This window comes from Folsomia candida, unplaced genomic scaffold, assembly GCF_002217175.1.
Source record: "Folsomia candida strain VU population unplaced genomic scaffold, ASM221717v1 Fcan01_Sc010, whole genome shotgun sequence".
NCBI lineage: Eukaryota > Metazoa > Arthropoda > Collembola > Entomobryomorpha > Isotomidae > Folsomia > Folsomia candida.
The window spans coordinates 5,028,928-5,043,493 of NW_019091202.1; the positions used below are offsets into that span (position 1 = coordinate 5,028,928).

Consider the following 14,566-nt stretch of genomic DNA (forward strand, 5'->3'; position numbering starts at 1 on the left):
ACAATTTGAGGCTGGATGAAAAGAAGGCCTGTGTCCTATATGTGGCGTGCAAGTTCGCTATATCAGTTTCTATAGGACACAGTCGCCACCACTCAGGCACGGGCCTGAAGTTATCCCCCTTAATCTATTAACAAAGAGCTCTCGTCGCTTCATCCTTATACATCCATGACTTTCTCTTTGTCCATGTATTCAAATCGCCATTTCGACTGTGTTAATATCCGTGAATTTTTTTTTACAATTTGAACATTTTATTCCATCCAAAACTTGACAGTTTTTGGGTTTATGTTCTATTTTGTAGGTGATAATTAATGAATTCCATTTAGCTAGTCATGGAAGTGTTTATTTTGAAAATAAAATTTGTTAAAAATATAAAACACGAGGAAATAATTAAGACAAATATTTGGCATTCGCCTTCTTAACAAATTTAACCACTGTTTCGTCCGAGGCGCAAGGATCTTGTGCAGTATCTCTCCGTTGGTTCCTGTAATTTTGTAGGGATGATGGCGTGGTGCGTGGTTTCGGGGTGGGTGTGCCAGGTGGGGGAGTGCCTCCTACGCAACTGGGGACATTGTTGGGCCAGTCGCATTGCTCAGTGTCCTACATATACCCATATATTAAAAATGTTATTATGCTGCCTTTTTAAATTTTTACGAAGTTTGGCTCATATTTGCATATCCGAATATGAAATATTTACCGGGTTGTAGTACAGATTAGAGGCACACTGAATAAGGCAGGCACGCCGTCCGGGATCGCAGATATAGAAGTAATGGCAATCATACGGATGGGCCATTGGTCCTTGATAACCTTCCGGACAAATCCAGGTAATTGGGTCCTGGGAGTTGACAAGGGTAACACAATTACATAACGATAAATCTTTAAGGGGGAGAGGCATTTTAAGTAATTCTACTTACATCTGTAGTTGTTGGGGCTGGTGTAGTAGTTGTGGTCGTGGTAGTCGTTGGGGTCGTGGTCGTTGGGGTTGTGGTGGTCGTTGGGGTCGTGGTGGTCGTTGGGGTTGTGGTCGTTGTTGGGGTCGTGGTCGTTGTTGGCGTCGTAGTGGGTGTGGTCGCCGTGGGCGGTGGCGTTGTGAAAATGACGCATGGCGTCGTCGATTCATGATCACAGACTAGCAAGTCTTGATTCCATACTGTTCCAGGTGCACAACATTGCGCCTATAACAAAGTTTTGTAAAAAAATAAAGTTTTTCATACACACACAATTATTTATGTGCAGAAATTTTATAAATGAAATGTACATACAATCGCTACACCGTTGGAACACTCGAGAAACTTTTTGCAGTCGTACGGATACGGGTGGTAAGTTGGACGACCTGGTTCCCATGGTGGACAATACGGCATATACTGCGAAAAAAGAGAGAAATATAGTAAATACAAATTTTTGCAACATATTTATTTTGCATAAGTAATTTCTCACCTCCTCCTCAATCTGACCACATTCAGGGGGCTGTGTGACCTGGGAGCAGGCAGTCTGCATGCAAAAGGCGAAGGACAATAAGCAAACTAACTGTTTTGCGGTCATCATTGTAATTATTTGTTTGCAAAAAATTGTATTTAAGTAAATGTTTAGATTCAGCGAGGTTCTTGCTTCTCTGATGGAACTGACCATTATTTGCACAATTTGGTCCATTTTATACCAAAAAAGTTGCGACGAAAATATGACGACAAGCGAACGGACTGAATTTGTTACTTTATATGTAATGTCAACTATTGTTTGGATTGACAAGGTGCGTCAAAACAGGTTGACATTATTGTGTGCTGATAAATAATCAGTGGGACGGCCCGGTGTCAGTCAATAAGCCGCATAGGCCGCGGAACCAGTCTAGAAATCTGGAGGTTATAATAATATGCGCATGGATCAAGTTGAACGATAAGTGAGGTGCATTGATGATAAGAGGTTATCTATGTAAATGTCAGGTAGAATTATCGCGAGGTTTCTGCACCACCACATTTCCGCGTCCCCTGATTAAATACGATATGCGAGCGGAGAATGACGCTTTATGATTGTGTGGATCATGGGAAGAGTTAATTAACTATGCACCTGGATAAATATGATTGAGGGGTAATTTTCTGTTAAAAAGTTTCATATGAATGGACGTGCGTATGTACAAATTTATGCATGCATGCGAGCGTTACAAAGTGTTGACGATTGTTGTTTACTACGCAAATTCGAAATGTATTTACGTACTTGGTAACGACGTAGATCCTGATAAGTACGTCGTTTCATCTTATCTTTTAGACATGAATTTGTGTAATTGTAAGTTTAATTTAACGAGGTACGTATTCTCCTCCTTAATAAATACATGCACGCTGAATGAGGGAAATTTGAGACGGGATTAAAAATATGTATTTGTGTACATAAGTAATGCTAAAACAGTATTTTCAATAGCAAATAAGTAGTCATAAAATGTTATTACTAAATTTTGGATTATAATGATATGCTTTAATTTACTGATTTAATTTAAAAAATAAAGAAACAATCAAGAAAATTTAATTTTAATATGCTACCCGAACAGCATCCAGTTATTCATAAAGGAAGATTTCTCACAGCGTTTCATGCAGATTTTCATACAACAACGATTTTTTATCGTTTAGCGGAACCGGGGCAAAAAGAGAATACACGAACCAGGGAATCTTAAACTCCTACACCACGCCGACCGGAGAGAACAACGCAGTAAAAAAATAATAAATAAATCCCCCTTGGCACACCCCCACGGCAAAAACAACAGCAAAAATGCCACACAAAAATCATATCAGTAAAAAATTTAGAGTCCCAGCAACTTTACGACCTCCAACTGAAGAAGATTTCATCCGTCACCACACTTCGAGAGATAAGGTCATTTCCGTCATGAATCGCATTCATCGAGAGGGCCTTGGCCCCATGACCGTGAAGCAGCAGGGGGTCTCGACTCACGAGTTGATGGGCTTGGTCGAACCAAAAACCTATCCGGCCTACGACGAGGGGATGGAGGTCGAATTGAAGATGGAAAACTGTGTCGGCATCGATACCCAGGTGACGAATCTGGGACAGGTAAGGTTTTTAGGGAATTTTTGAAATTTCGAAAATTCAATGTTCTTATTTTTATGAAGGTTTACACCGGGAAGTTTTTCCTCTGCCGAACGATAACCCCGTCGAGCCGATTATACGGAGTGGACACTTGTGTGGAAGATGTCGAAGGAAGGAAAGCCGTGCGCCTGGCATTGTTCGATGGATGCTAGAATGGGGAAATCGGATTTCGAGGCTGTCCTCCCCTTGGGGACGGTGATGATCGTGAAAAATCCCGTCTTCAGGAAAGATACCCCGGAACCTTGCAACTTTGGAGTTATTGTTCAAAATCCGGCTGACGTCGAGTTGCTCAGTCCGAAAAGAATGAAAACGCTTTTTCCAGGTAATATTTTGGTAGGATATCGCACTAATAATTAGTAACTAATTAATTAGATTGAAATCAAGTTATTGATAAAAACCTTAATTATATTCTTTATTGAATTAGAACTTATAATTTAAGGAGGTTTCGTCGGAATACATGGGTGTGGTTTCTAAAAGCAATTTATTCAAGCTTTCGATGCTGAACTTCATCATCAGGACATCAGGACTTTTAACAATTGTTTGGAAATCGAAAACAGTACATTTCTCAAATTAAAAATGATATTTGTTGCATTATAATGTAGTTATGGAGTTTAAATAAGCGGTAGCATTAATGATGACCAAATGGGGTTGATATTCATGCCATTGTCTTGGTTTATGGCGTCGGTAGTTTTTCTTATGTGCAAACTTTCAAGAAATTTTCTGTGAAAATTTCTCCTTTCAGCGACAATAAGACTTGCTGAGTCTTCTGTTATCCGATGACTTGGATTTTCTAAAATGTGAAGCGCCACTGCTGATTTGATATTCTTCTTTTTGATATCATTTAGGTGTTCTTTTATGCGTTTGATGAGGGGGCGACTTGTTTCTCCTATGTATTTGTCATTACATGAGCATAAAATTTGATAAATTCCTACTAGGTCGGGAGGTGGGTTTTCCTTGTAATCACATATAAATTGTTTCATCTTTTTTCCCGTGAGATATCCAAATTCGCATTGAAGTTTTCTCCGGAGGTAACCAGTTAGTCGGTGCGTTAGTGCTCCCATGTATGGAAGAATGATTCGTGGCTTTGTTTCTCCTTCTTCAGCGCCATTTTGCTGGAGTGTCGTATTCGAGAATTTTTTCTTCATTCTTAATATTCGTTGGTTGATGAGACTTTTTGGGTAACCATTGTTTGTAAGTGAGGTGGTCACAAAGGTAAGTTCATCCTCTAAGAATTGGTCATCCGAAATTGCTAATGCTCTGTAAACTAAAGCATCAATTACAGCAATCTTTTGGGAAGGGTGGTGGTAAGATGAGTAATTTAGGTATCTCCCTGTGTGAGTGGGTTTCCTATAGACTTGTCCTTGTATTTGTCCATCATTATTATATGTAATTATGATGTCGAGAAAGGGAAGTTTCTTGTCTATTTCTGTTTCACAGGTGAATTGTATGTTTGGATGGAACGAATTGAGGTCATGCAGGATTTTGTCTTTTGTTCCTGATTTTATGCATGAGAAACAGTCATCTACGAATCGTTTGTGTAGTTTTATGTCCGGGTGTTTTAGGACGACCTTTTTCTCAAGTTCTTGGAGGAAGAATTCTGCGAACTCTCCGGAAATGGGGCTGCCCATTGGAGTACCATCATTTTGTTTGTATATGACATTTTTCCAAGTAAAATAGTTCGAGTTTATCGTGATTTGTAGTAATTTTAAAATTTCATCTGCACTTAATTTGGTTTTTGCTTTCCAGGTTGTGGATGTATCTAGCCTTTTCTTAATGATTTTCAGAGTTTCGTTGATTGGAACTCGAGTGAATAAGGACGTTACGTCGAATGAGACGAGTTCATATCCGGGAGGAATAATGAAGTTTTTGATATTTTGGGCAAATTCGTATGAATTTTTGATGTGTGTTGGGAAATTGGCAGTTACTTTCTTCAGGATTTTGTTCAAGAAATGGGCCAGTTTGTAGGATGGTGATGAACGGAAATCAACGATTGGTCGGAAAGGTAGACCTGTTTTGTGTACCTTCGGTAATCCATAAAATCGTGGGATTTTAGAGTTGGTTGGGGTGATATTTTGATGTTGTGATTTGTCAAGTTTTTTCATTTTAAGCAGATTTTTCGACATATTGCTGATTTCAACTTCTAATTTGGTTGTGGGATCATTAGGTAATGGTGAATAACTTGGGTCTGAGAGTAATTCTTCTATTTTGGTGTCATAATTTATTCTGTCCATGATCACGGTCAAATTACCTTTGTCAGCAGGTATGATAACGATGTTTTGATCTTTTTTGAGAGTTGTGCATATTGGTTTAAGCCAGTCGAAGGATTTGGTGACTTTATCCGGTTTTTTAATTTCTGAGTGTAAAATTCTCGCAATACCTGATCTGATGTGGTTTTTGTAATTTTCACTTTTCTCGAAATCCATCATGCATAGTTCAATGTTTATCCCTGCTTCGATTAATAAATCCTTGTGTTTGAAATTTGGGAGGGCGAAATTTAATCCTAATTGGAGTGCCTTCGTTTCATCCTTGGTAAGTTGTCGTTGTGATAAATTTAGGACGCTCCTTTTCATGCTTTGAATCTCTTTGTTCGTATCATAATTATCATAATTGTGTAGATCGGTGTTGTGTGGAGTGTGATCTATCTTCGAGGACTAATTTTTTTTCGTGAGAGGTTTTCGAACTTCTTCATTTGTTTGTCTCGGATCATGGCGTTTAGAAGATATAATTTAGAAGTCGTTCGTTAAAAGCATCATTAGAGACTGGCTAATTAAAATATTACTCAGATTTTTAATCATGTTAAGCTTAATTAGTTTGATAATGAAAATTAATTAGTCATCTAATTAAATACTAATGAACTTTATTAAATGAAGTAATTTATCATATACATACTTAATTGTTTGATAAGGTATCCAATGGAGTGCCGATTTGCCTGACGAATCTCGAAAAGTGTTGAATTCTCCCCTCGTCTGGGACTTCACTCCGGGACAAAGTGACGTCGAGATCGCGGCCAAGTTGAAGAACGTGGGAAACAAGGCCTTCCTCGAAAACCGGGCAACCGATGCGATCCGATTTTACAACCTGGCTCTGGAGTACTTTCCTGAGGAGGAGATAACTCCATCTGGGATGTCACTCTTATCGGACATCTTATCCAACAAGGCGGCCGCTATGATTAAACTGGAATGTTTCAATTCAGCTCTTGCTTGCACGGATAAAATTCTCGTGGTAGACAGCAGTCACGTCAAGGCGATCTATCGTCACGCCAAGGCTCTCCTCGGACTTGGACGATACGCCGAATGTCAATTTCTGAACGAAAAGCTTGCCCAAATCCCATCCTTGGGCCAAGCGCATGAAGATCTTGTCAGGATGAGGTGAGATTTAAGTGTAACAACAGTTTATAATTAATGCCTGATAAGTTAACTGTCTCCCAGCTTGTAGGCTCTCCAATTTTAATCAAATCGTTATTTATCACTCGTACACAAGTTTAATTAGTATGAAATTTGTCCAAGACGCAGTTTGGCGGAGTTGTTTGCACCCGAAGTAGAGGACAATATAAAAAAGGCTAAAATTTTTAAACTTTTCGGGCGGAATGCCAAACGTGACCACTGGGATAACGTGTCTTTTGTAAATTTCGTACCAAGTAAAGTTGTGCTCAATTTAGTTAATATAGTACAAATTTGATTTAACCAAATTATTAAATAATAATAATGATAATAATAATATTATTATATTATTATTTAGTGTTAACCATCGTGTTAACACTCATTTGGTTAAAATTTGAGAGCATACGGTGGGAGATCGCCATTCTGAGCCTATCATTTTTACATACAGATCCAGCATCACTGACCTGGGGAAACCACCGGGAAAAGATATTATCGCCGCTTTGCGACGCCCAGGGCCATCGTGTAAAGCTCAGCCAGATTTACCGGTGGGGATGTTGGACCGCATTTCTGAATACCGCGGCCCCCTTCGACTCGGGCCAAGCAACATTGGCAAGGGGGAAGGATTATTTGCCACGGAAGATCTCGCAGTTGGAACAGTTCTCATCGTTTGTAAACCCTTCGCCGGACTGTATGTCCAAGGAGAGGAGAAGGAAGAATTTTCAATTAACACAAACTGCTACAAATATCTTGTCGGCACGATGGCCAACAAGATCTGGCTGGACCCTCAACTTGGCCGTGAAATTTACACCCTTTGGGCTGGACCGGAACTGAAGTCCTTGGAGGATGATGACCCCAAAATTGAGAAGGTGGACATGGCCCGACTTGAGAAGATTTACTTCTTTAACGTGACAAATACCGGATTTGCAGGGTAACTACATTGAAAAAATTTTGCATAGGCATAGTAACATTGCAAAATCCGTAAATTCTGTAAGATTACAAAATATTACAAATGTTTCTAAGGCTACACATTTTGGAAAACATACTCCGTCAAGTCAATGGCGTCTTTTTATGTTGTCAAAAAAATTATAAAATTTCTCTACAAAACTTGCGGATTTTACAAATTACCAATGAATTGCCTCGTAATTGACAATCAGCACGTTCTAATTTTAATTTGACACAGGCAGTGTGCCGACCACTTCATTTCGGCCGGTATTTGGATCCCCCAGTCAAAAATTATTCACAGCTGCGTTGACGCCAATGTCATGATTGGTGTTCACGAGAGCAGCCTCGTCATGATGGGCACGACGTTCAAAGAGGTGAAGCAAGGGGAGGAAATTGTGTCAAGCTATGTCCCCCCAATGCTGCCGTTTTGGGAGAGAGATTTTATGGAAAGTCATGGTGAGCTTATTTGCTATCTAATTATTTTGACTTTGTCATTCCTGTTTCCTATTTAAATTATGGTTTAAATAAAACCTAGGAAAGTATTTATAGAGTAACCTTAATATTTGCTTTGTAAATCGTTTTATTTTAAAAAAATGCTTAAATCATTCGTCCATTTTTTAAAATATGAAATGCAAAATTCGAAAAGTTTTCAAAGGGTTTAGATGAACAATTGCTAAAAAATAGGCCATACTTGAAACAATTTAATAGAATTATTATTTAAAGAAATCTTTTTAAGATTGCTTAAAAACTTGTTTCATTTTTCTAAAAATATTTCCTCCTTTAATAAAGGACCTTTATTGTTCATGTGAATTTTTATACCTTCGTAATTAATAAGAATACGCATTATTTATGCCTGAAAAACACTATTTCAATTTTGCCCGTCTTTTACAGGATTTATCTGCAAGTGTCGCCTCTGCGAATTGGACCGATCCGAAGGTGCCTATGTAATCACGAAGAGAGAATCACTCTTGAAACGACTGAAATTCCACCCTCTCAAATATGCAATACGCAATTCAGAATCGCGATTGATACCGAATATGAAAACTATCTACGTTGACCTGGGAATCCTAACGGAATTGAAATCTCTTCGTGCCGCCACGCCCGACTTGAATTTTGCCATGACGAATCCCGAAATTTATAAAATGGCAACCTTCTTCCTTGATACAGGAAGTTACGATTCGTGTTTCCTCATCTTGGAGGAAGCCTACGCCGCCATCAGAAACGTCCCGCCGAACAATGTGAAGTATGCTTATGCCGAAGCTATTTTGGTTGCCGGCATGAAAATGCGCAAGGAAAAGGCCGTCCTGGAAAAATGGGTGGAAGAAGTGCGGAAATATTGTCGTCTTTACGCCGGTACGCTGGAACATGTTCGAGCCGGACATTACCCCACGATTCCGGAGGATTTGAAAAAATTTGGGATTGAATTCTTCAACGAGGAGACGGGTTAATTAAATTGGGATGATTATTTAAAGTTTTCCAATACTTTGTTATTTGTTTTGTCGTAAATTTGTCTTCAAAAATTTGACTTTAGTTTGACGATTTGGTAAAGAATGAGTAATTAAATTGACTGATGTATGTTTCAGAAATACTGTCATTGTTTTTGAAATCGTCTTTCCATATGTATTTCAAGGGTGTCGTAATTGAGGTTTTCACCTGTTACATACGTATTACATAAATTAGGAACGCATATGGGTTTGATTTTATGTAAGGGATGAATTTCTGCAAGTTTTTGGCAACAGTTCCTTTTGCATAAACTTTATTCCTTCTCTGCAATTTGGGGATTTGAAATTAATTAATCCAACCCGTTCTATCCGCACATTGGTCGCAGAAGCTGTGGGGACATTAACATTGTTGGATAGGGGAGGTGGGGGTTTATATATCTTCTTCTTATATTATAAGCTGGAAATGTTTGTCTGCAACGGAAGTGAAAGTAATTTTCCGTGACGGAAGTAAAAACGGAGAAAGCTTCACTTCCCTCGCCAACAGGTATTTCTAGCTAATTATATAGTAAAAATGATTCGCTGGAATTATGAACAATCCGACTTAATTTTCACGAAAATCAAATAATAAGCTCTACCCCGCCGGGAGACGGGCTTATACACTAGTTTAGAATAAAATTGAAATCATGACTGGCATTTTTGATCGCACCAATCACCACTTAATCAATTTACATGTGTGCGAAAAAGTAAGTTTATTTGCCTAAACACGGTTTAAGGTGTACGTTTCCATTCCTAATTGTGATCAACTTTGTAGTCGCAATCACAGCATGAAAATACTAGATTTTAAAATGCAGGTTTTCGCTTATCTTATTACGATTTTTCAAAACTAATGTTAACCGAACAGAATGAACAATGACTTTTTTCTTTTACAGAGAAGCGAAGCCGGGGCAAAATGAGAGTGTGCGAATGAGGGAATAATCTTTTATCCCTCGCAGACCAGACCACAGACGGACAACAGAATAAAGAGAGCTCACAAACCAGTGATGGGATTTTTGCCCCTCGTCCTCATTTTTGAGTGAGGAGGAAGAGTAAAGAGGGGGAGGAGTTAGTGTTTTTGCTCAAAAATGAGGGGAGAGGAGGGGAGGAGTAAAAATTTGAGGAATCGGTGAGGAGAGGATGAGGACTAAAACTTTGAGGAATTTGTGAGGAGAGGGGAGGATGAGGAGTAAAAATTTGAGGAATCGGTGAGGAGAGGAGAGGATGAGGACTAAAACTTTGAGGAATTTGTGAGGAGAGGGGAGGATGAGGAGTAAAAATTTGAAGAAACGGTGAGGAGAGGATGAGGAGTAAAAATTTGAGGAACTGCTGAGGAGAGGGGAGGACTAAAAATTTGAGGATTTGGTGAGTGGAGAGGAGTCCACCGAGTTCATTAAAACTCAGAGGGAAGGGGAAGTTGATACTTTTTCCACAAAATTCAACATCCGGGAAAAAAGCCGTTATCTTACCCATGTGTTGCTCGCAAGGCTGATAATTGAGAGGACAGGAAAGAAGCTTTGTAAAAAGTGCCTTTCGTTTTACTAAAAATAACAGAAAGCTTATAATAACAATTGCAATATTTTTTAACGCGCCAAAGTGCCGATCTATTTTGTAAACGTGCCTGGGGTCGGACAGTCCGACCCCATAATTATGGAATGCCAGAGAGTGTCCGAGGTGGAGGACAAGAGGGACGAGCCTGATGTAACTGGTAAGTTAGTCGTATCGTATATGATGAATTGTTTAATTAAATACTGATATTCGCATAATGTATTGTATACACATATATATACAAGGTTCAATTATAGATTTCTTTTATTTTCGACTTTAGATAAGAAGGGGAAATCTGCCAAGAGGCCTAAACTAGAAGTAACGTATCAGGATCCAAGTTATTCCATTCCAAAAGAATTCGAACAGTATTTTACATACATTTGCACGGTTGAAGGCGGAGATGGAGATGAATTTGATAGGAGTAAAGATGGTATTCGAGGAAAGTGCGCCAAATGCGACAAACCTGTTATGATATCGTCGGGGAATTATTACAATTGGAGGCGACATCTTAAGGTATGCACGTGGTGGTACTGGTGGTTCGTAATTTGCAATTGGGGTCAGATCGACTGACCCCACATGTGCTTTCTGTAATTTGCAATTGGGGTCAGATCGACTGACCACACATGTGCTTTCTGTAATTTAAAATTGGGGTCAGATCGACTGACCCCACATGTGATTTCAATTGATAGCACCATATTTTTTATGTGCAGATGCACGGGGTCACCGCGGAAAGTGTGACAAAAGGATCTAAACCCAACCAAATTCAAACGTTGGACAAATTCGTCGTGAAGACAAACAATAAACTGAGTTTTAACGACAAAAAGCAGCAACAATTTTTAACTTACCTCGTGGACATGGCTTCGGTAGATGGACTACCGTTACAATTTGTCGAAGGGCTTGGGTTTCGATCATTAATGAACTTCATTGGCCCGGAATTCCGAATACCATCGAGAAAGACGGTTTTGAATAAATTAGGGAATGGGGTCGACGGTATATTTCCTTCTTTGGAGAACGAAATCCTGGACCTCCCTCCTAGATCACTGCACGCAAGCTTTGATATCTGGACGTCATGCTCGCTCGAGAATCGATTCTTGGGGTAAAAATTCACTACCTTACTAGAGAATGGAAACTGGTTACGAGAACTCTAGGATTTAAGCAGATGATTGGTAGTCACACTGGGACTGCAATCCGCGAAGCATTTAAATCACTTATCATCGAAAGAGGTATTCCAGAAGACCGGCTTGGATTCATAATGGCAGACAACGCGGCAAACATATGCAAAGCTTTTAATTTCGACGACGAAATTGTGGATCCGTGGCAAATTTTTGTGAAACTTGGGGATATTGATAATGGGGTCAGACTGTCTGACCCCACAGATTCCGAAACTGAAGCGGGGAGCCAAGAAGTTGTAGCAGAGATTGAAATTCAAGCGGAGGAGGCTGAAGATGTGGAGATATTTGACTTAACAAATGATTTTGTTGCACACGATGTTGAAATAGACTTGAAAGGAGTAAAACGTCTTCGTTCCCTCGCACACACCGTCCAGCTAGCTATCAATGACGCTATCAAGCAAGATGATCAAGTCAAACAGATAGTCCGGTACATGAATTCAATCATAAGAATATTTCGAAAATCAAACTTAATGAGTGACGAGCTTGCATCGAAAACCAAGAACCAGGTCGTCCCGATTGGCCAGACCCGCTGGAACTCTATCCTTTTTGCAGCCGAGAGATTGCTCGAGGTAATAACAACTGGGGTCGGACGGTCCGACCCCGGATAATTAATATTGCAGCTCCTCCTTTAACTAACAATATTATTTTTTACTGTAGGAGGATGTTTTTATCGCAGTCCAGCAAGCATTAATTGAGGCGAAAAACAAAAGCCAGCGAGTTACAATCCCAGACCCTCCTTCTGTACATCAAAAAGCCTTAATTTCAGAAATGGTGGGATATTTGAAACCCTTACAGATCCTGACCGATAGGTTTCAAGGGAACGCCGTAATGTCTTCACGGGTTATTATGACCATTAGAAAGGCTGTCTATGATATTTCGCAATCGTCCCCCAAGGAACTTCTAAGCTTCAAGAAATTATTACTCACAAATATGGAGTCCCGATTCAACAGCGTCATGAAACAGGAAGCTTATATTCTTGCTTCGCTGTTGGACCCTAGGGTGAAAACTAAGCCATTTAGGATGATCCTCCCTTTCGCTCCAACCCTTACTGAAGACGAAGCCAAAGGACTGTTAAAAATCAAACTCACCGAGTTGTTACCGGAAATTTGTGAGGTATTTAAAATTTGAAATACTTGACGGGGTCAGACTGTCTGACCCCAATTTTCAAAATAAAATGTTACGACGGAACGGGGGTTCAGATTCTGACTGAACCCATTTTAATTTGTATTTGAGAGAGCATGCATGCTTACTAAACTAATAGTGTATATACATATTTGTGTAGGAGGATCCCGTTCCATCCACGTCATCTGAAATATCTCTTCATCAAAACTCGTGCGACGATGATATGGATTTCATGAATGTTTGCTCGACAACACCCACCACGTCGACTCAGGATGAAATGAGTTACATTAATGAACCATGTATCGGAAAAGATGACGACCCGTTGGTGTGGTGGTCACATAACGCCGTTCGTTTCCCAAAACTGTCGATTTTGGCTCGTCAGTTCTTATCAATTCCGACGAGCTAAGGGGAGGTGGAACGTCTATTTTCCATCGCAGGGAATATCAAGAGAATTCGAAGGAATAGATTGAAAAATGAGAATATAGAAAACCTGATATTATGGCGTGAACAGCGTATGGTGACCTTGAAAGATTCGCTTGGGATCAAACACTAAAAAATGACAGCTTGTTATAAACTCGGTGGAAGAGTAGACGGGGTTTTTAATAAAATTTTTGGGGGTCAGACAGTCTGACCTCGCTGGTTAATGTATTTCTGGTCTATGAAATTCTGGTGCTATATTTTAACTTCTTGATGCTGAAGTAACTTTAAAATTAAAATGGAATTCGTAAACTGTAATTAATATGCATAAGTTGTAATACTACAATTTTTATTCCGTACATACATATTTACATTTGTAATTTTTACTTGTGTTCAATTGTTTGGGGTCAGACAGTCTGACCCCGCTGGTTACAATTATGTGTAATTCTTGTCTATGAAATGTTTGTATTATATTTTAATTTGCTCATGCTGAAATAACGTTAAAATAAAAATTAAATTCGTAAACTATAATTAATATGCATAAGTTTTAATGCTACGATTTTGATATGTACATACATACATATGTAGTTTTACTTATAAATTATTTGGGGTCAGACAGTCTGACCCCAGTGGTTAATGAATTTCTGGTCAATGCAATTCGGTGCTATATTTTAACTTGATCCTGTTGAAATAACTTAAGTAAACATAATAAGTAAACATTGAATTTGTAAACTATAATTATATACGTTCGTTTTTATACTGCACATACATATGTAATTTTGGTGTTATGTTATTCACCAAGGAAGAAAATCACCTTGGAGTAAGATAAGTTTTAAAAAAACTTATTTTATTGTTTGATATGCCATTTACTATTTCCTTGAAAATGCGGAGTCTCTTGCAGTTCGTCTTTTCTCTCTATACCTGTCTTTGTCCTTTTTTCGGTCCTCATCGGTCCGCACACGCTCTGCAGTGCAAACCTTCATTACGTGACCTTTTTGCTTGCACCTCGTGCAAGTTATTTCACTTTCCTCTTTTGTAATTAATTCAGGGAGCCTTTTATTTTCAATACTCGCAATGCATTATCTGAACTCAAGTGTTTCTGTAATTGTTTCATAAGTACCGAGTTTTCCGCGCCCCCAACATATAAATTTACAAACTTAACAACACCTTCATCTGGCCAAATTTCGGAAACAGGTTTTTTGGGGATGATACCTACGTAATTTCGAAATTTCATTGCAGCTCTTCCTATTTCTTTCGCTTCACCAAAGCTAAAATTTTTTCTAACAAACTTTTCAATGTCCTCTTCTTCCTTCTCAAAAGGGTTTAATTGGAGAAGAAGAATGTTGGAGCGTACTACTACGTCGTCCTGTATTATGTCAAGCTTACTTTTCTCTCTAAATTGAACTGCCATCTTGTCCCAAATGTT

At 39.0% G+C, this 14,566-nt stretch overlaps 5 protein-coding genes across 5 annotated transcripts; 3 read left to right on the plus strand and 2 right to left on the minus strand.

Moving 5' to 3' along the window:
- Positions 1-318: 318 nt before the first annotated feature.
- On the minus strand, positions 319-1,643 carry LOC110854593 (salivary glue protein Sgs-3). Its single transcript, XM_022103053.2, has 5 exons — positions 1,435-1,643; positions 1,260-1,361; positions 912-1,172; positions 695-832; positions 319-597 (listed from the first exon to the last, which is right to left on the minus strand). Exons 1-5 carry the CDS (start codon positions 1,624-1,626, stop codon positions 388-390), a joined length of 903 nt encoding a protein of 300 aa, XP_021958745.1. The 5' UTR covers positions 1,627-1,643; the 3' UTR covers positions 319-387.
- Positions 1,644-2,687: 1,044 nt separating this feature from the next.
- LOC118436683 lies at positions 2,688-3,236 on the plus strand. The gene is made up of 2 exons (XM_035855200.1): positions 2,688-3,048; positions 3,108-3,236. Exons 1-2 carry the CDS (start codon positions 2,752-2,754, stop codon positions 3,234-3,236), a joined length of 426 nt encoding a protein of 141 aa, XP_035711093.1. The 5' UTR covers positions 2,688-2,751.
- A 701-nt stretch (positions 3,237-3,937) lies between these two features.
- Positions 3,938-5,654, minus strand: LOC118436684. The gene is made up of 2 exons (XM_035855201.1): positions 4,017-5,654; positions 3,938-3,970 (listed from the first exon to the last, which is right to left on the minus strand). The coding sequence occupies exons 1-2, from the start codon at positions 5,652-5,654 to the stop codon at positions 3,938-3,940; spliced, it is 1,671 nt and encodes a 556-aa protein (XP_035711094.1).
- Positions 5,655-5,831: 177 nt separating this feature from the next.
- Positions 5,832-8,854, plus strand: LOC110854503. The gene is made up of 4 exons (XM_035855202.1): positions 5,832-6,452; positions 6,913-7,392; positions 7,645-7,862; positions 8,298-8,854. The coding sequence occupies exons 1-4, from the start codon at positions 6,208-6,210 to the stop codon at positions 8,852-8,854; spliced, it is 1,500 nt and encodes a 499-aa protein (XP_035711095.1). The 5' UTR covers positions 5,832-6,207.
- Positions 8,855-11,681: 2,827 nt separating this feature from the next.
- Positions 11,682-13,129, plus strand: LOC110854504 (zinc finger BED domain-containing protein 4). The gene is made up of 3 exons (XM_022102935.1): positions 11,682-12,170; positions 12,259-12,714; positions 12,884-13,129. Exons 1-3 carry the CDS (start codon positions 11,682-11,684, stop codon positions 13,127-13,129), a joined length of 1,191 nt encoding a protein of 396 aa, XP_021958627.1.
- The last annotated feature ends 1,437 nt before the right edge of the window (positions 13,130-14,566 follow it).